The 20,156-nt window shown below is 44.6% G+C and overlaps 1 protein-coding gene and 1 long non-coding RNA gene across 5 annotated transcripts in view; one reads left to right on the top strand and one right to left on the bottom strand.

The window, feature by feature from the left end:
* Positions 1 to 14,164, bottom strand: part of YIPF6 (Yip1 domain family member 6) — a 62,455-nt gene extending 48,291 nt beyond the window's left edge. For 2 of the 4 annotated variants that reach the window (XM_068249665.1, XM_068249664.1), the window contains exons 1-2: positions 14,096 to 14,164; positions 4,065 to 4,193 (exon numbers count right to left, since the gene is read on the bottom strand). In XM_068249665.1, coding sequence (XP_068105766.1) covers positions 4,065 to 4,193; positions 14,096 to 14,149 — 183 coding nt within the window. In that variant the 5' untranslated portion in view covers positions 14,150 to 14,164. Of the gene's footprint in view, positions 1 to 4,064; positions 4,194 to 7,893; positions 8,052 to 14,095 lie in introns of those variants that run through there. The other 2 variants (XM_068249667.1, XM_068249666.1) reach the window with 2 other exon arrangements.
* A 1,134-nt stretch (positions 14,165 to 15,298) lies between these two features.
* Positions 15,299 to 19,254, top strand: LOC137528378 (uncharacterized). Its single transcript, XR_011023380.1, has 2 exons — positions 15,299 to 15,355; positions 18,622 to 19,254. It is a non-coding gene; the product is annotated as an uncharacterized lncRNA (long non-coding RNA).
* Positions 19,255 to 20,156: the final 902 nt, after the last annotated feature.

Here is a 20,156-nt window from a genome sequence, read left to right on the forward strand (position 1 = left end):
GGATAAAACGTTCAATAAATCTATAACACCTTAGTGAATTCAAAATTACATTTTACTCATGAGGTAAATTATCAAACGTTTGATAAAGTGTTTGATAAAGCTTAGTGAATTGAGGCCCATGTGAACGAGGCCTCAAGGTGTCTCTTGCTGTTACTTTGTTGTTTAACCTCCTGGGGCGATATAATATCGCCAGGGGGCGCCGCAGCACTTCTTTTTTTAATGATGTAGCTAGCCTAGCGCTAGCTACATGATAGCCGCTGTGCAGCGGCATCCCCCCACCCCTTCGGAGGAAACCGAAAATCCCGTTCAGAACAGGATTTCCTGTTTGGCTTCCCCCGTCGCCATGGCGACGATCGGGATGACGTCATCCACATCATGGCGTCGGAGGGAGTCCCAATCCACCCTTTAGCGCGGCCTGGTGGTGATTGGCCAGGCTGCGCACGGGGTCTCGGGGGGGGGAGCTCAGAGAAGTTCTTTTGCATAAACAACTGAAGTTTTTTTAACTGTTCCTGTACTGGAAACAATATGAGACTCTTCTTTGCTACTAATGGTTTATTTATTTACTGTACTATACATACAATTCATTCTATCAGAAGTTTATTTTCAAGGTTTGTCCTTAACCTGAATCTGTCCTTAAAGAGACACTGAAGCGGAAAAAAAAACAATTATGATCTGATGATTTGTATGTGTAGTACAGCTGAGGAAATAAAACCCATTAGCAGCAGAGACACAAGTCGAATATAAGAGCTAAGAAACTCCAGTTATCTATGCAAATTAGCCATTGAGCTCCACGACTTTCAAAGTCGCAGAGAATTCTGCCAGACACTTGAGATAATAAGCTTTAAGGCCTAGTGCACACCAGAGCGGTTCTGCTGCGGTTTGCGATCCGCTTGCGGGTGCGGATCCGCTTGGGTAATGTATTTCAATGGGCTGGTGCACACCAGAGCGGGAGGCGTTTTGCAGAAACGCATACTCCCGGGCTGCAGCAGATTTTGGATTGCGGATGCGTTTCTGCCTCAATGTTAAGTATAGGAAAAACGCAAACCGCTCTGAAAAACGGCACTTCAGTGCGGTTTGCCAGGCGTTTTTTGTTACAGTAGCTGTTCAGTAACAGCTTTACTGTAACAATACATGAAATCTACTACACCAAAAACGCTTCACAAAACCGCAAAATGCTAGGTGAAACGCTACAGAAAAAGAAGAAAAAGCGTTTCAAAATCTGCTAGCATTTTGCGGATCTGCTAGCGGTTTTTGGTGTGCACCAGGCCTAAAAGACAATTAATTGGCCTCAAGTAACTAAGCTTATCTCCTGTCTTTAATAACTCTTCTGAGCCGTTTCTACAGTTATCACTATGGGGATAACTGTAGAAACAGCTCAGAAGAGTTATTAAAGACAGGAGATAAGCTTAGTGAATTGAGGCCACTAGTGTCTTTTTTTTCCCTCTGCAGGGAAGATATTCCAGAGCACGCTAGTGCACTTTTGAACCCATTTAGAGAGCTGAGTAGTGTCTAAACTGCAAATATTAGAGAATGATGCACGGTTATAAAAAACACTACTTAACTGAAAATTAAAATATTTTCTTTGCTACAAAAATGATAGTAATTATCCGTATTACACAACCAATTCATTATATCATACATTTTTTTTTGCTTCATTGTCTCTTTAAGTCGGAACATTGTGCCATCTCTGCCCCCTGTGCCTTTTTTTTTTTTTTTTTTTTTTTTTTTTTTTTTTTTTTTACTTGTTCCCATGGAAACACAATCCATGCCGTTCATAAGTCGGGACTACCTGTATACAGAGATGGCCCTTTAAAATGACAGTAGGTACATTATATTTTATAGTACTTGTGATGTTCCTGCACCCAGATTTTCTAGTCTGAGTAGGCATAAGCGTCAAGCCAGTAATAGAACAGGCACAGAATAAGCTTACTAAAGGAATGTCCACACAGGTCCCCACCTAGGTTATACTGTAATTTTCAACTTGTAAATTATATAGTAAAATCTCCCTTATGCATGTAGGTATATGCCAGCAAACAATAAAAACATGTCCAAAAGAACATTAAAGTGAACCCCAGGTGAAAATAAGCTGATGAGATAAACAATAGTATTTATCCTCCTAGTCCTAAAAATGACTTTTTTAGATATCCCATGGTTTTATTTTATATTTAAACATTTACAAAGTAGATTGAATGTTTATTGTCTCTGTTCAATGGCAGCCTATTAAGTGTCCAGAGTTAAAATACATGAACTATTGACCTTTTTCCATCTCTCCTATGCCCTCACAAGTTGTATTTTGCTGGGAAAACTTGTATGGCTTTAATTTGCTTATCAGTGATGTTTACTATATTCCTGACAAGACAAAAGCTGTCACTTCCATTCCCGAAAATTAACTCTTTCAAGCAGCAAAATAAAACAAGAAAAACAGCCTGGTTAGTAATATGTTTTGCACTGTACCTACACGCTTATCTCATCATGTCACCTCGGGTACACTTTAAAAATAATATTGCAAACTTAGCTCTAAAGCAAAGCTTATTTGTATTAGGCTAGGTTCACACTATGCCTGATATCTCATATATGATCCGCTGGGTGTAGCTGTATAGTATCTTGCATTTCGTGATGTCCATTGCAGCATGTTTGGATGTCGGAAAGCAAAGGAGATAAAATTTGGGAGGGGTCTGGCTGGGAATTTCTGATAGATTTATCATGGTCCTATTCCTTTAAAAGTACCACAGAGACTAGATGTAGCCGATCTCTATAGACTTTAAATGTGTTTGTCGGCATCCGCAGTGTATGAGGTGTACAGAAGTCATACAAGATGGGACTTTGCATTCCTCTAGCGCAACAGAGACAATAGTTGAATGGATCATATAGAGAACTTACAATCCCATCAACATGTCCGTTTACTGTTTTCAGGTGTAGAGTGAACCTAGTGTTACTGACAAGTCTGATAAGCATCACCTTTCAGAAACAAGTCACAATAAATGCTTGCTTTCACAAGAAAAAGCAAAAAACATGCACCTTCCGTCTTGAAAAACAATCTTTACTTGCAGAGAAACGTGGCTGCTTCAATATCAAGCAGTGGATCACAGCGTGACCAAGCGTCGTTGAGACACGAAACGGCCGTCGCCCTCCACCTTAGTGCCTGACACTCACCTCCAACCCACGAATCATGCTTGTCGCCGGGGACACACAAGCCTAACCCTGGCGATTACTCCACGCAATGTTTGATTGATACACGCCAACTTTGTTAAGTCTGTGTTTTGATATTGAAGCAGACACTTTTCTCTGCATGTAAAGATTGTTTTTCAAGACGGAAGGTGAACGTTTTTTTGCTTTTTCTTGGGAAAGTGATTTCATTTGTTTTCTGATGGATGTTGACGGAGCACAGTCTTAAGCTGAGTACACACGTACGATAACGATCGTTCGAAAATGAATGATAACGACAATCGGATCGGACCGATAATCGTGAGCTCCAAATTTTCCAACAATCGTTTTTTTGGACGATAATGACCGTTATCGTTCAATCCGACCGATCCAACCCGGCGGATTGTTTCGAAAGATAATCGTTCAATCGTTGCAGTGTGTACAAAGATCGTCCGATAATGATTACCTGTGGAGTAGTACGCATGTTCTTATTGCCTGTCATAACGTCACTCCCGTTTGCGCACGCATTTTTTTATCGTTCGTCGTTCAGTACTTTATACTTATATCGTTCACGTGTGTACACAATCGTTCATTACGAACGATCTTTTCGGTCTAATTTGAATATCGTGTAAACGTCACGAATCGTTCGTAACGAACGATCTTTATCGGACGTGTATACGAACCTTTAGTGGCTTTCTTTGTAACAGACAGTGGATGTAGCAGGAGAGTGGAAGATTTGTTACCTGTGCTTACTACCCCAGCTCACTAAGTTAAAGGGAAGTACCACACCATACTTTTTGACAACAATATACACTTGGGCTTTGATAAGCCTCTATGTGCCATTTTACGTGACACCAAACAATATCCACAGTCTAAATAATGTAATATTTGCCAGATTTACGTTAATCAGTCTTACGTACAATAGTGTCCTTGACTGGTTCATCCAGTGTAGAAAAGTCTTCTTCCTGAGACTGGGAGGCCATAGGCACAGTGATCTCCCCTTCCACAGGAATATCTTGGGATATGGACACATCAGATAATCCTGCAAACTGAAATAAAAACTGCTCATAAAACAATATCTAACAATGTTATTTAGTGATCACTGCAGGAAAATGCATGCATAAAATGAAATTTGATCCAAAAACTACTTGTTTACATTTTTTTTCAGTTGAATAAAAAAAAAAAAAAAAAAAAAAAAGTCTTCGATTTTTTTTTATCATGTTTATCGAATTGCCGTAAAATCGGATCATTTTATTGTATCGTTTGTGGTCACCTTAAGTCGATCAGGAGTGGTGGATTCGTCTGATCAATATTTCTAAAAATTGAATGGTGTAGAGTAGATTGTCAATTTCTTTATTTATAAACCCAAGCAATTTTTTTTTAGAGTTTTCAATCTTTTTTTCCACAATTGGGGGAAAATTTAACACAGGTGTGTGGTACATTGGTCAGATTTTTCAAATGACACAATCAGTCAGAACAACAGATGCCCTGTTGCATAGAAAATCCACCATTCTTGTTTTCCTCTTCAGTGCCCAGTTTTCTAACTGCATGATTTCCTTCAAAGTCTAATGCTACGGACACACATGCGACAACGATCGTTCGTTAAGAACGACGAACGAACTTTTAATTGATGAAAGAACGACCTAAGTAAAGGTAGTTTTAAAATGTGTGTAACGATCTGATCGTTAGAACGAACGTTACATCACAGAAAGCAACTATTGCGCCTGCGCATAAAAATGAGAAGTTCCATGGAGAAATAGTGAAATGCGCATGTCAAGCCTAGTACGAACGATCGTTTCCAACGATGTACTACTTTTGCAAACGATCGTCGTTGGTTAAAATCCGCCGAGACAGAACTTTCTTTTGTAGCGATTTGGCTCGTTCGTCGTTTGCCTTAATAGTCGGTGGTTCGTTTTTTGTAACGATCGTCGTTGGTAAAGATCGGGGAACGATCGTTACAAACGACTATAGTCGCATGTGTGTACGCACCTTAAGTTCAATTTATAAGAGAAGGAGGGGTGGGGAGTTTCCACAGTCTAACAATGGCCATTCATTTAGTGTGAGACAATGACCACGTATACTTTTAGTTAAAGGGATACTTAAGTGTGGTAAAAAAAATGAGTTTACTCACCTGGGGCTTCCCTCAGGCCCCTGCAGCTGATCGGTGCCCTCGCAGCTCTGCTCCGATGCTCCTAGACCCGCCGGCGATGACTTCCGATGCCTTCTTGCCGCAATAGTAGCCTAGGGGGTGCCATTGTGGCTGGGAATGTGAAGAATCACTCGCGTTCCCTTGCCTGTCGGCCGGTGACGGCGAAACCGGAAGTCGTCGCTGGCAGGTCCAGGAGCATCGGAGCGGAGCTGCGAGGGCACCGATCAGATGCAGGGGGCTGAGGAAAGCCCCAGGTGAGTTAAACTAATTTTTTTAACAGACTTAAGGTTCACTTTAAAGTGGACCTGAACCCTTGCAAAGGACAGAAGGAGAACAGAGAAATGCTCCCTGTATGCATTCCCCCCCCCCCCCCTTATCTGTGCCCAATCACAAATTGTAATTTGATCTCTCCCATGTCAGCTGACTGCCATAACAGATAAGCTAAAGCACAAGATGTCAACAATATGTCTGCTTCCTTGAAAGCAGGAAGTAGAAACAGTGCAGATTTATTGCACAAATTGTATCAGCTGTAACAAAGAATTGTTTTTCTTTAAAACGTAATTATGCTGTTGTGTATCTTCTAGAGCAGAGAGAAAGTTCTCAGTTCAGGTCGGCTTTAACCTCCTTAGCGGTAATCCCGAGTCAGGCTCGGGACGGAAAGCCGCAGAACAGGGTGGTAATCCCGTACCTGAGTGAGTTTCATGCAGGAGCTGCTGCAGACCTCTCTGAGGTATGTTTTTCTTCTTGTTTTTAGGGTCTAAAAAGCTTGTGAAAAAATGTTATGGCTTTTAGACCTTTTGGAAATAATTATAACGCCAGGGAGGTTAAGAGCGATGTAGGACTTATCACCATTAAAAATCTTTTGTGATTATTATGGGTGGCAGTTGCAGACGTGACCACCATACAGACATGGTTGCCCAGCTTTCTGCCAATCAACACATACTATCCTATAAAAAGCAAGTAGAGGCAATGAAGGAGGAGCCAATGGCAAACATGCCATGAAAACACAACAGCTACTCGCCAAACGTTTTACTCCACAAAATGCTAAAAATAGAAGCAGACTATCTGAGGATGCCAGGACAGATTGTCACTCAAAATGACCGCGAATGCATATTTAATGCTGGGTTTATGCTGGGGATACACGGTACGTTTCTGTACAGTGTATCGGCCAGCTGATAATATTCAGCTGGTCCGATCAAGCCACTCGACCCCCGCCCGCTCGATCCCCACCGGCGGACAATGGCAGGGAATCGAGCGCTGATAAGGAAGCGCCGCCGGGGACGAGCGGTAATTGATCCACGTGCACGAGCAGGGACGCGGCTGGGGTCGATCCGGCGGCTAATCGGTCACCGGATCGACCCGTGTATTCCCAGCATTACACCATACAATTTTCTGTTAGATTTACCTGCCAAATAGCTTTTTTCCATGTTGTAGGTAAATCTAACAGAAGAATCTAATAGAAAATTGTATGGTGTGTACCTAGTATAATGCTGGGCATACACGGCACGTTTATGCGCCGGAATCGAGCTAGCGGCTCGATGCCGGCGAGTCACCGCTCGTCCGCGCGGATTGATTCCCACTCGTCCCCGCGGGCACTTCCTTCTCAGCGCTTCGTTTTTGCCTATTGTCTGCCCGCAGGGATCGAGCCAGGAATCGATCCACGCGGTGATCGGACATGTCGGAAATTATCAATAGAGCCATCAGCGGCTCGATTGATAAGAAGAATCTGGGCCATGTATGCCCAGCATAACAGAAAATCTAACAGAAAATTGTATGGTGTAAACCCAGCATAAGACAACAAAAGACTATTGTGTTTGCAGCTTTTGGTCAAGGGGACCTGAACTGATAACCTAAAAACAATAAATCTGTAGTGCATCTACTTCCTGCTTCCATGGAAGCAAACATAAGGTTAAAGGCACGTACACACACCAGATTCCCACAAATGATGGGTCGTTAGACCCAAGCGCGAGGCGGCCGTTCTGCCGACAGTTTGAACGGCCACCCCGCGGGCGGGTCTGACGATCCGTCATTTGTGGGAATCCGGCGTGTGAACCCGCATTAGCATCCTGTGTTTATAACATCCTGTGTTTATAGATTAGCTGCTCCACTGAGAACTACCGAGATTCCTGAGCTGACACAGCTGAGAGATCAAATTTCACTTGTGACTAGGCACAGATGAGGGGGAATCAGACAGGCTAAATTTCTCTGTTTTCATTATGTCTTGTGCAAGAGTTCAGGTCCACTTGAAGTAAGTGCAGTAATCATTGAGAGACTTATCAATTCCTGCAAAGCAAATAGCATACGCAATAGCCCTGATTTACAAAGAACTCTCCTGTTAGGTTACCATAAATAATCGAACCAACCCAGTATGGATTAAACACTATCTGCTATTACGTGGTATCCCAGCAAGCTCTTCTACCAAAACTGCTAACCCCATACATCACAGATCCTGCCTCTGCCACATGCACTCGGAATTCCTGTCACCCTGTACACCCACGTCCAACTTATCCCACGTCCTCTCTTCCCAACTATAGCGCAGCCAGCCACCTGTCACACCAGAGCTTCTTTCTCAGCCCAATTCCTGACCACGTTTTGCTCACCAGCTGCTTGCTGCCATCCTGCTGACTTCCCTGCGCTTCCGCCATCTTCCTTTCGCCTCTTTCCTATTTGTTGCGACGTGGAGTCGGAAACTAGTGCGTCATTATCATGCGGCCAAAGATTGCTTCCTCTTGCCACACAAATAATACGTCGTGACACTTAAGCGTTCTGGTGCCCATAGAAACGGCGCATGCGCAGAGCCGTTACTGTCTGTATATTATTACTACGTAGATTATTACGGTAATGTTTAGGAGTAGGATTTTCAGTGGTGTGATCAAGAACCGTTGCGGTTTATTTACTATCCAGTAACAAGTTTTCTGGCATTGAATTATACTTTCACGTGTATTTTAATCGTAGAACAAAACACTTTACCAGCGCCCCCTGTTGACGTATTGCTCTCACTTGGCTGTCAGAGCTGGAGGGAAAGCTCAAGTAAACAGCTGATTTTCTTGGGCGATTGTTCCTTGTTTTAGTAGAACTCAAAACTTTGTATAGGTGTCCTCTGATTTCACTGGCCACCTCTACGTGATTTACTTGGATGGATCCCGCGGCTATGCTCATTTGTATTGTGGGACATCCACTTCCCTCCTCTTTCCATAGATAAGTGCAAAGTCAACCGGGAGGCTAACAGCATGTCTGTACAGCAATCAGTCAAAGACAGATGCCTAAAATAATAATGTTAAAATCATTTTTTATAAGAAATATTGAATGAGTGTGACAGGCTTTACTTTGAGGCTTGCAAATGACCTGTGAAGTGAAATTTGATGAAGCTGTTTTTTTCTTGTTCTACAAGTGGTAGAAACTCCCCTCAGCTAAACCAGACCTTTGTGTACTAATTAGTAGAGGTGGTCAATGATTCTAGGTTGTTCACAATTCATCCTTTTAGATTGATATCCTTAAAGCGGAACTGTCGCGAAAATCTTAAAATTTAAAACACATAAAAATAAGAAGTACACTTCTTCCAGAGTAAAATCAGCCATACATTACTTTTCTCCTATGTTGCTGTCACTTACAGTAGGTAGTAGAAATCTAACATTACTGACAGGTTTTGGGTTAGTCCATCTCTTCATGGGGGATTCTCAGCATGTACTTTGGGTCACCCTGAGCTGCTTGGTTACTCTGTTATTCTTTATAAAGAAACTCCCTGAAAAATATTTATACAAAGATGCTGACCAGCCTCCCTGCTCAATGCACACTTTATTTGGCAGTTGGACGGAGCAACTGCCATTCACTAAGTGCTTTTAAAAATAAAGAAAACCCTGAGAACCACCCATGAGAAGATGGGCTAGTCCAAAATCTGTCGGTTCTTTAAGATTTCTACTACTTATTGTAAGTGATAGCAACATTGAAGAAAAGTAATTTATGGCTCATTTTACTCTGGAAGAAGCGTACTTCTTATTTGTATATGTTTACATTTATTTTACATTTTAAGATTTTCGCGAAAGAAGTCCTTTAAGTTTCTTCTGCTCCCTGTGGGAGCTTTATGCCACTTGTCTACCCTTTTGCCACTCTATAGAGCAGTACATTCTGTACAGCTAGAAGAACTGCATGTCTGCACAGAGATCATTCCAAAGCTTTCACCCGAAACAATCTTTGAAGATTGTTACAGGCAACAAGTGTGTATGTAGCTTCACTGACACCTTTTTACATCTAATAAGATAACAGTATTTTGTGTTAATTTTGTCCACTACTAATGTAGCAATAAACTTTTTGGGAAGCTGACCAATATACTTCTAGTATTATTTACTAAAATGACGGCATGGAAGGCATATAGCACAAGAGGACATGATTTTCATTAGATAGACTTTCTCTAAACAAAAATTTGTGCTTGCTGCTGATGTATTCAATGAAAGACAATACAAAATAAAGGTTAATATACACAGCACACAATGTACTGTCAATGTATAGTAAAGTCCCAGAAATAAGCCTTCTTGACTCCAGAACCGAGACTGCAGCGTTTAATACGATTTGCCCACGCATTCTACAAGGAGAACTAACCACACTTGGTGTGCACCCAAGCCTGCGCCTCTGGATCACAGACTTTCTCACCAACAGGACCCAATCTGTCAGGCTGGGTGAGATTCACTCACAAATTATGACCATGAACACAGGGGCCCCTCAGGACTGTGTCTTGTCTCCACTGCTGTTCTCCCTCTACACAAACAATTGTAGATCCAAGGCAGATTCGGTCAAGGTCATTAAGTTCGCCGACGACACCACCATTGTTGGTCTCGTCACCAAGGACAACATCCAGGAGTACTGTCAGCAGGTGGAAAGAATCTGTCACTGGTGCAAGGAGTACAGGCTAGTGCTCAACACGGCAAAAACTGTCGAGCTAATCGTTGATTTCAGGAAATCCGCTCCCACCCCACCTCCAATTCACATTGATGGTACTGAAGTGGCCAGAGTGCCCTGCGCCCGTCTCCTGGGCACCACCATCTCCAGTGACCTCAGCTGGAGGCCGAACATCACCGCCACCCAAAGGAAAGCCCAACAGAGACTCTACCTCCTTCGTCAGCTAAGGAAGTTCGGCAAGGCCCCAGAGATCTTGACCAGCTTCTACTCCACCACCATTGAATCGATTCTCTGCTCTTCCATCCTGGTCTGGTACTCCGGCTCCACCGCCAGCGACAGGCTCACACTTCAGAGGGTCATCAGGGCAGCGGAGAGGGTCATCGGAAGACCTCTCCCTGCACTCGACCTCCTACACAAGAAAAGGCTGAGAGTGAGGGCGCTGAGGATCGCTAATGATCCCTCTCACCCAGGCAGGGACGGATCTAGGGGGGGGCAAGCGGGTCTCTTTCCCCAGGCGCAGTTTGTTGAATTCTTAAAAAGGCGGCAAAATTTGGATGGGGAATGGCAGTTTAGGTGCCAAAACCTGACCTTGCCCCAGGCGTAACTTGGGGCAACTTGGTCTAGATCTGTCCCTGCACCCAGGCCACCGCTACTTCTGTCAGCTCCCACTGGGACGGAGGCTTCGGGCCATCTCCACAAGGACTGCCAGACACAGTAACTCTTTCTTCCCCTCGGCCGTCAGCCTCCTTAATTCCCTTCACATACTCACTTCAGCAAACAAAATCTAATTGTTGATTGGCCAGTCTATGACTTTTGAAACCCTTACGAGCAATGGCCTAGCATGGCCTAGTATGTAACGCAATTGTATTAAAATAATGTAGATGTAACTGCTTGTCCTCTGTGTATAGTGTATAGTGTTAAGTGTCAACTTTCTGTTCTTGCTGTTCTATACTACCTATCGTTGTTCTCTGAGCTATTATGTACTGTGCCAAACCCAGTTCCGGGCATGACCCAGTCATGCTTGGCGAAATAAAGAATTCCTGATTCCTGATGAAGGCACCCAAGATATCTGAGGCAAAGAAGTGCAGTTTAACTTACCTAGGGCTTTTTCCAGTCACCCTTCACTTCAGTCTATCAGGTCCCTTGCTGTGATTCTTATTCACTCCAGTGTGCTATTGCCTCTTGCCACACTAAATATATATATATATATATATATATATATATTCTAAAACATTGAACGTGAGGACTCAGACACACTAGCTCGTTCACACTACAAGAGCTTTTCTAAGTGCTTGTGATTTTAAAAGCTCTTGCTAATGTTATCCTATGTGAGTGCTCACTGGAGCGATGTGATTTTGTAAAAATCCCCCATAGCATTGCATTAGCAAGAGCTTTTAAAGAGACTCTGTAACAACATTTTCAGCCTTATTTTTTCTATCCTATAAGTTCCTATACCTGTTCCAACGTGGTCTGGATTAATGCAGCCTTTTCTAGTTGCACTGTCTCTGTAATATATCTAATCTTCTTTTCTTTGTCAAGCTTTGTCGACCCAGGGAGGAATGTGCTTCCTCTGCTGTGATAGGGTGAAGTTATGTACGCCCCTTGCCCGCCCCCTCCAGGCTTGGTGTGTGTGTGCTGTGTGTATGACTCACAGGCAAGGTCTCTGCTTACAGCCAGCCTGTCTGCGAGGCTCATAGAGCTGTGACTTTGTGAACAGCTATGAGTGCAGAAAGATCAGTTCAAAGCCCAGACAAGCAACTAAGGCAACACTGGGAGAAACATTCCAGCAGTAAAGTCAGGCTTGAGAGGAGTCACTGCAAACAGGCACCTGCTCTGATGATGTATTTCCTGTTTGGCGGCCATCTTCATTGTTTACAAAAACAATGAATAAAACAGTGATTTTATCACCAAGAACGCAGCGGGGAGTGGCGAAAATGTCACAGAGGGGGCTAGGAGAAGACAACAAACAGGCTGGTACGTTTATTTATGTAAGATTTTCACAGTACAGATTCTTTTTAAAATCTCTAGCGTTTAAAAAGCTCTTGTAGTGTGAACAAGCTGAGCACTTTTTGGCCTCTAGAGCTTTCTGAGAGCTTTTTTAAAAAACACTCCCATTGACTTACATTAAAATCCTGTTACAATTGGGGTAAAATCACAGTAAAATCGCGGTTGTGGTAAAATCGTGTGACTTTAACGCAATCACGATTTTACCACAATTTTACCGCGATTTTAATGTAAATCAAGGGGAGCGTTTTTTTAAAAAAGCCGTCAGAAAGCTCTGAAGGCCAAAAAGCGCTTAGAAAAGCGCTTCGGGCCCATGCACACTTGAAAAGGGCAAAACGCTTTGCGTGGGTGATTTTACCGTGATTATCGCGGAAAAATTATTGTGTACAAATTCACGTTTGATGAGTGATCGCGATTAGTGCTTCTATAGCATGCTAATCATGATCGCTCCCGAATCACCCAAAAATGCTCCAACGCGTTTATTGCTGCAAATTGTGAAACACCCACGATCAACGGCAATCGCGGCATTGAGATCACTGCCATATACTCAATATTGCGCTAATCTCCTAGATGTGAATGAGCCCGCAGGAACCTAGAGCGTTTCTGCTATTTTTTCAGCGCCGGCGATTTTCAAAATTGCCCTAAAAACGCTTGTGCAATGAATCCTTATGGGATAGTTCATATCAGCGCATTTAGTCTGCTTTCCGCTCAGCAAAGCGCTGCCTGTACCATTTTTAGAGCATTTTTGCTACAGTGGAAGGTATAGAAAAAGCGCAAAACGCTCACAAAATCACTTTATGCAGCAATTGCGTACGTGCTTTTTCTTCCGCGGATATTTAAATATGAAGTGTTTTCAGGTCAGCCTGCACTTCCTCTTTGCACAGAGAGCTAAAGGCACAAAAAACCTGACCATGAGTTGCAGGAGCTGGTTCAACACCAATGAGCTTATCACCAAGATCCAGGACCACCCGGAATTGTATAACAAGAAGCATCCTGACTATAAGGACACCACCAAGACCACTATGGTGTGGGCTGATATAGCTGCATACTTTTCTGAGGACCTATGGGACGAATTTTCAGATAAAACCAAAGCAAATAAAAGTAAGTTGACTCTTATGCTGACATTAATCTGTTTTTTGCTTGCATTAGTGTGTTATTTGTTTAGTCAACCTATGTACTGCTATGGTCTTTAGTGAAGAAGGAAATACTGTTTGGCTTCTAATATGCATAACGACTAAACTAGGACTCATACAAACACAGCCGTATGCCTTCTAATGCTGTGTGTTTTTACCATCAATGCTTATTCTGTATAAGAAAAATGAGCGTTGAAGGGATCGGGGGTGGGGGTGATTGGGGGGCGTTCACGGCGCGCTTGGTGCGCCACGCCGAAATATGGGCGTGGCCATGACATTGTATGATCGTAACCGTAACCCCAAAGCAGCAAATATAGCCAACTATGACCATTAAATAAGAAATGCAGCAACAGTTACCCCACACACCAGAAAATAAATGCAATTTGGGCAACATTTCACCAGAAAAAAACCGCAATGTGGGCAACATTTCAGCAGAAAATAAACGCAATTTGGGCAACATTTCAGCAGACAACAAATGCAATTTGGGCAACATTTCAGCATAAATAAACGCAATTTGGGCAACATTTCAGCAGAAAATAACCGCAATGTGGGCAACATTTCAGCAGAAAATAAACACGATTTGGGCAACATTTCAGCAGAAAATAACGCAGTGGGCAACATTTCACCAGAAAATAAACGCAGTGGGCAACATTTCAGCAGAAAATAACGCAGTGGGCAACATTTCAGCAGAAAATAAACGCAGTGGGCAACATTTCAGCAGAAAATAATGCAGTGGGCAACATTTCACCTGCAAAAAAAGGAATTTACTCACCTGACAGAAGACTCCTCTCCCGGCCGGCCTCTGGCGTGCAGCTCCCCAGACCATCTTGTTCCTGCATATCTCCCGCGCTGAATGGAATAGCAGGGCTACGGGAAGATGGCGCCCGAAGCCATGTACTGGAGACACAAATAGTACAGGGCTTCGGACGCCATCTTCCCGTAGCCCTGCTCTTCCTGCCGGAAGACTATGCAGGCTGGAGCGGGGCTGCGGGCTATGAACTGGCGCGGCGTCCATTAGACGCCGCGGCCAGTTCATGTACGGTGGCCAGAGTCCTGCGGCCGGGACGTCCCATGGCTAAAAGCGGGACGTTTCCCGGGACATAGCACAGCCTGGGACAGGGGACCCCGAATCCGGGACCTGTCCCGGGTAAAGCAGGACGTATGGTCACCATAAGTTTACCCATGTAATGCTATGTTCTACACTTAAAAAGGCAATACTGTTTGACTTGTAATATGCAGAACTACTAAAGTAGGCCCCATACAAACACAGACATGTGGGCCTTCTGATGCTGGGTGTTTTTACCATCAATGCTTATTATAATGTTATTTTTAGGAACAAACCACAAATGTATGGAGTATATTGTTCTGAATAATAGTTTGAGAAAAGAAATATGTGTTTTGAAGCTAATATTTATTTAATATAAATTGTAGAAAGATTGCAAATAATAAAATTCCAATATATTTGTAAAATGGAATTGAAAACCTAATGCTTTTAAAAGTTGTATACCACTCTCTGGAGTGATAAAATATTGAGCCATATGCTCTGTAATAATTAGTGCACTCTGGTACCAGACGTCCCACTTTAGCCGGAACACGTCCCGCTTTCGGGGTCCCCTGTCCCAGGCTGGCTAGTGTCCCAGGAACCGTCCCGCTTTCAGCCGCGGGATGTCCCGGCAGCAGGACTCTGGCCACCGTGCGTAGCGCGGGAGGGTGCGGCCTATTGGCCGTATCAACCTCGCTCCCAAGCTTGCTGTCCTGCCCACTTACATGATTCACGCATCTTTCTGGCCACCTCAGCTCCACCCCCATAGGGCTGCTATTGGCTCTCCCCACCCTCCAATCACACAGCCTCCTGGCCGCCTAAGCTCCACCCCGTAGCGCTTCTGCCTAATCGCGCGGCCACCAGAGTGGTGCTTTGCCCTGCCCGCCCTCCAATCAGAGCAGGCGTCTGGCTCCATTAGGCCCGCCCCCAGCATGATTGCTGCTGCCAGTACACAACTCAGGAGGAGAAGCAGGATAAGAAGATGGTGAGGTGAGAGAGCTCTATCATTGTCTCCTCCTCACCTAGTGTCAGCATCCCCCCACCCAGTCAGTGTCACTGTCACCCTCCAACCCACCCAGTCAGTGCCCCCCACCCAGTTAGTGTCACCCTCCTCCCCTTGTGTCACCCTCCTACCCCCACCCAGTGTAACCCTCCTCCCCACCCAGTTGTTGTCACCTTCCTCCTCACTTTGTGCCACCCTCCTACCCACCCAGTCAGTGTCACCATCCTCCCCACCCAGTCTTTGTCACTCTCCAACCGACCCAGTCAGTGTCACCTTCCTCCCCACATAGTGTCACCCTCCTACCCACCCAGTCTGTGTCACCCTCCTCCTCACCTTGTGTCACCCTCCTACCCACCCACCCAGCCAGTGTCACCCACCCCGCCACCTCGTGTCACCCTCCCCACCCAGTCAGCATTGCCATTCTCCCCACCTTGTGTCACCCTCCTCTCCCCTGTCACCCTCCTCTCCACCCCACTGTCACCCTCCTTCTCCCCACTGTCACTCTCCTTCTCCCCACTGTCACCCTCCTCCTCCCCACTGTCACCCTCCGCTTCACCCCACTGTCACCCTCCGCTCCACCCCATTATCACCCTTCTTCTCCCCACTGTCACCCTCCTCCTCCTCCCCACTGTCACCTTACTCCCCACCCAGTATCGCCCTCCCATCCCACCAGCACCCAGTGGGAGGGGGAACATTTAGTGCATTTAAGTCTGAGGGATCATTTGCTGCATTTAACATATGTGGGGTAACGTGTTTTTCACATGTGTCAGAGGTACCCTTTGCTACATTTAATGTTTACTGCATTTTAATGTATGGGTTGTAACATTTAGTGCATTTTAATGTGTGGGAGGTATTGTTTATTGCATTCCTGTCTGCTGCATTTCAAGTGTCGGAGGTAGCGGTTGTTCCATTTCAAATGTCGGAGGTAGCGGTTGTTGCATTTCAAATGTTGGAGGTAGCGGTTGTTGCATTTCATGTGTCGGAGGTAGCGGTGGTTGCATTTCAAATGTCGGAGGTAGCGGTTGTTGCATTTCAAATGTCGGAGGTAGCGGTTGTTGCATTTCAAATGTCGGAGGTAGCGGTTGTTGCATTTCAAGTGTCGGAGGTAGCGGTTGTTGCATTTCAAATGTCAGAGGTAGCGGTTGTTGCATTTCAAATGTCGGAGGTAGCTGTTGTTGCATTGCAAGTGTCGGAGGTAGCGGTTGTTGCATTTCAAATGTTGGAGGTAGCGGTTGTTGCATTTCATGTGTCGGAGGTAGCAGTTGTTGCATTTCAAATGTCGGAGGTAGCGGTTGTTGCATTACATGTGTCGGAGGTAGCGGTTGTTGCATTTCAAATGTCGGAGGTAGCGGTTGTTGCATTTCAAATGTCGGAGGTAGCGGTTGTTGCATTTCATGTGTCGGAGGTAGCGGTTGTTGCATTTCAAATGTCGGAGGTAGCGGTTGTTGCATTTAAAATGTCGGAGGTAGCGGTTGTTGCATTTCAAATGTCGGAGGTAGCTGTTGTTGCATTGCAAGTGTCGGAGGTAGCGGTTGTTGCATTTCAAATGTTAGAGGTAGCGGTTGTTGCATTTCATGTGTCGGAGGTAGCGGTTGTTGCATTTCAAATGTCGGAGGTAGCGGTTGTTGCATGTCATGTGTCGGAGGTAGCGGTTGTTGCATTACATGTGTCGGAGGTAGCGGTTGTTGCATTTCAAATGTCGGAGGTAGCGGTTGTTGCATTTCAAATGTCGGAGGTAGCGGTTGTTGCATTTCATGTGTCGGAGGTAGCGGTTGTTGCATTTAAAATGTCGGAGGTAGCGGTTGTTGCATTTAAAATGTCGGAGGTAGCGGTTGTTGCATTTCAAATGTCGGAGGTAGCGGCTGTTGCATTTCAAGTGTCGGAGGTAGCGGTTGTTGCATTTCAAATGTCAGAGGTAGCGGTTGTTGCATTTCAAATGTCGGAGGTAGCTGTTGTTGCATTGCAAGTGTCGGAGGTAGCGGTTGTTGCATTTCAAATGTTAGAGGTAGCGGTTGTTGCATTTCATGTGTCGGAGGTAGCGGTTGTTGCATTTCAAATGTCGGAGGTAGCGGTTGTTGCATGTCATGTGTCGGAGGTAGCGGTTGTTGCATTACATGTGTCGGAGGTAGCGGTTGTTGCATTTCAAATGTCGGAGGTAGCGGTTGTTGCATTTCAAATGTCGGAGGTAGCGGTTGTTGCATTTCAAGTGTCTAAGGTACCGACTGTTGAATTTCAAGTGTCGGAGGTAGCGGTTGTTGCCTTTCAAATGTCGAGATAGCGGTTGTTGCATTTCAAATGTTGGAGGTAATGGGGTTGCATTTCAAGTGTCGGAGGTAGCGGTGGTTGCATTTCAAGTGTTGGAGGTAGTGGTTGTTGCATTTCAACTGGTCGGAGGAAACATTTTTTGCATGTCATGTGTCGGAGTTGACAGTTGCTACATTTATTATTTCATGGTCATAATGGCTGTATTTGGTACTTTAAGGTCCTTATTGGCATTTCGGTAACTCTGGCCCACTGCCTCAGATTTACACGGCTACATTAGTTAGCTCTGTCACATTATTTAGCCCCACCCCCACCATGTTATGGCCACGCCCATTTCTTGGCACGCACGCACACACACACACACACACACACACACACACACACACACACACACCCAACCCCCCCCCCCCCCTCCCAGGTTGAGCCATCAAAAAACTGTGGGTTCTTGTTAACATAGTACAACCCCAGTTTTAAAATGTGGGAGTAATGACATCCTCTTCAAATATGTTTTCTTGCATAGTTCACACATAATTATGTAGGAGGCAGGTAGGCCTCACAGCAGTCACTTCATTTATTTTTTATCATTTGCATGGCAGTGTGGTAAAAGGCACACTTGTTAGCTAGGATGCCAAAGGTGCATTCCATCACTTTACTAACTTAGCTTATTTTCATTTTTTTTATTCCTGCTGCCATGGCTCTTTGTGAAAAAGGCTTCAAGACATTCTGAAAAGGCAAAGGTCTCATCACAAATAAAGGTGTAAGCAGGTGACTGGGTGTTAGGCCAAGGGCCTGGTCCAGGGATGTAAAGTTGGTCCAGTTGCAGTACCAGCTGGATGTTTTCGGTGGGTTTCCAAAACTATGTTCTGGATAGTAGACTTCACCAACCTATATTAGTAATGTAGTGCTGCATACATACTGTATGTCCTGTGCAAGGAATGTGCAAGTGTAAACAAAAAAAAACACATTGATGTTTTTTTTTTTTTTATTCCAGTTGAACAGTTGAGAACGAGATGGAAATCTGTTTGTGATAACTTCAAAAGGGAGTTGGAGAAACAAAAAGTAGATATAACAAACTTACCTGGTGTGGTCTCTGCAGGCTGTTCTGATAGTGCTGTGCAGCCAGAGAGAGTTTCCTCTTCATCTTTGGTCGGTCGCATCCCCGGCTCCCCTGTAGACGTGAGTCAGCATGTTGGAATCCCCGGCTCCCCTGTAGACGTGAGCCAGCACCGCGCATCCTCCCAAGACCCTGGGCGAATGCGCACAACCCGTGGCAGCATTTATAGGCTGAGAAGACGGGTGTGAGGCCGGTAAACTGACACAGCGGTCAGCTGACTAGGAGCAGGATTCTGATTGGCTGGCAGTTCGGGGGTGTGCTGCACTTTCCCTGTGTATTTAAGTCTTGCTCTCTCAGTTCCACGCTGTCCGTTATAGCAATCAGATCACTGAACGCTGGACTTTGCTCTGCTTCTGAATCTAGTTAGAGTTCTGCTGAGATAGATATATATGCAGTGTTTGCGATATATATCTATCCTTAGTTAATATTGTATATTGTATTATTGTGATTGTTTTTCTGTGTATGACCCGGCAAGCCCTCTACTATTGATTAAAGTCTTATCCCTCTGTACTACAGTCCTCTAATATTGACCTCGGCTAGCCTATTGACCTCATCTCTGTCTCATCCTTAACTGCACCTCAGACATCTGATTTATGTGTATGATCCTAGCCTGTAATTGACATTGCTCTGTCTTAGCCCCTTTGTACCGCAAATCTCAAACTTCACATGTATGATCTCAGTTAACGATCTGACCTCGATTTTCGTATTTTCTGTGTAACTAGTTAGTTTGTATCACAGCCAGCTTTACATTATACCGGACCATAAAAATATATTTACCATGCAAGAGTTAATGGCAGGTTCAGATTCTTACAGCTGCTGTGAACCAACTCAATACAACAGTCGCTGCGCAGCAGGACCAGCTGACACAGTTGTTAAACACACCTCCACCTGTGCACCCAGTAGAGCAGTTAGTAACGTCTCCTCCTATTGAACCTAAAATGTCACTTCCTGAGAAGTTTTCCGGGGCCAGATCAGACTTCAGTAATTTCATGAACCGGTGCCTGTCGTATTTTGAGGTTAGACCAAGATCCTCTGGTTCAGAAGTAGAGGATATCGTTAATTAAAACTCAGTTGCAAGGTGACTCTCAAACTTGGGTCACCCCCCGGTCATGAAGCCTTATATTCTGTAAATAAGTTTTTTGAAGCTACGGCAATAATCTATGCTGACCCTGACATATCATCCACTGCAGCTCGTAAACTCCGCGAGCTGCAACAGGGGCGACACACTGCGGAAGAATATGCCGCTGAGTTTCGACGCTGGTCAGTGTCCTCCACTTGGGGTGAGACCGCTCTCCTCGATCAATTTTTATTGGGGTTGGCAGATTCTGTAAACGATGCTCTTGTCAGTCACCCTGGACCCAAAACATTGGAGGAGGCCATTAGGCGAATCGCATTGACAGGTGAATCAGATA

The sequence above is a fragment of the Hyperolius riggenbachi genome, chromosome 8 (genome assembly GCF_040937935.1).
Source record: "Hyperolius riggenbachi isolate aHypRig1 chromosome 8, aHypRig1.pri, whole genome shotgun sequence".
Taxonomy (NCBI): Eukaryota; Metazoa; Chordata; class Amphibia; order Anura; family Hyperoliidae; genus Hyperolius; species Hyperolius riggenbachi.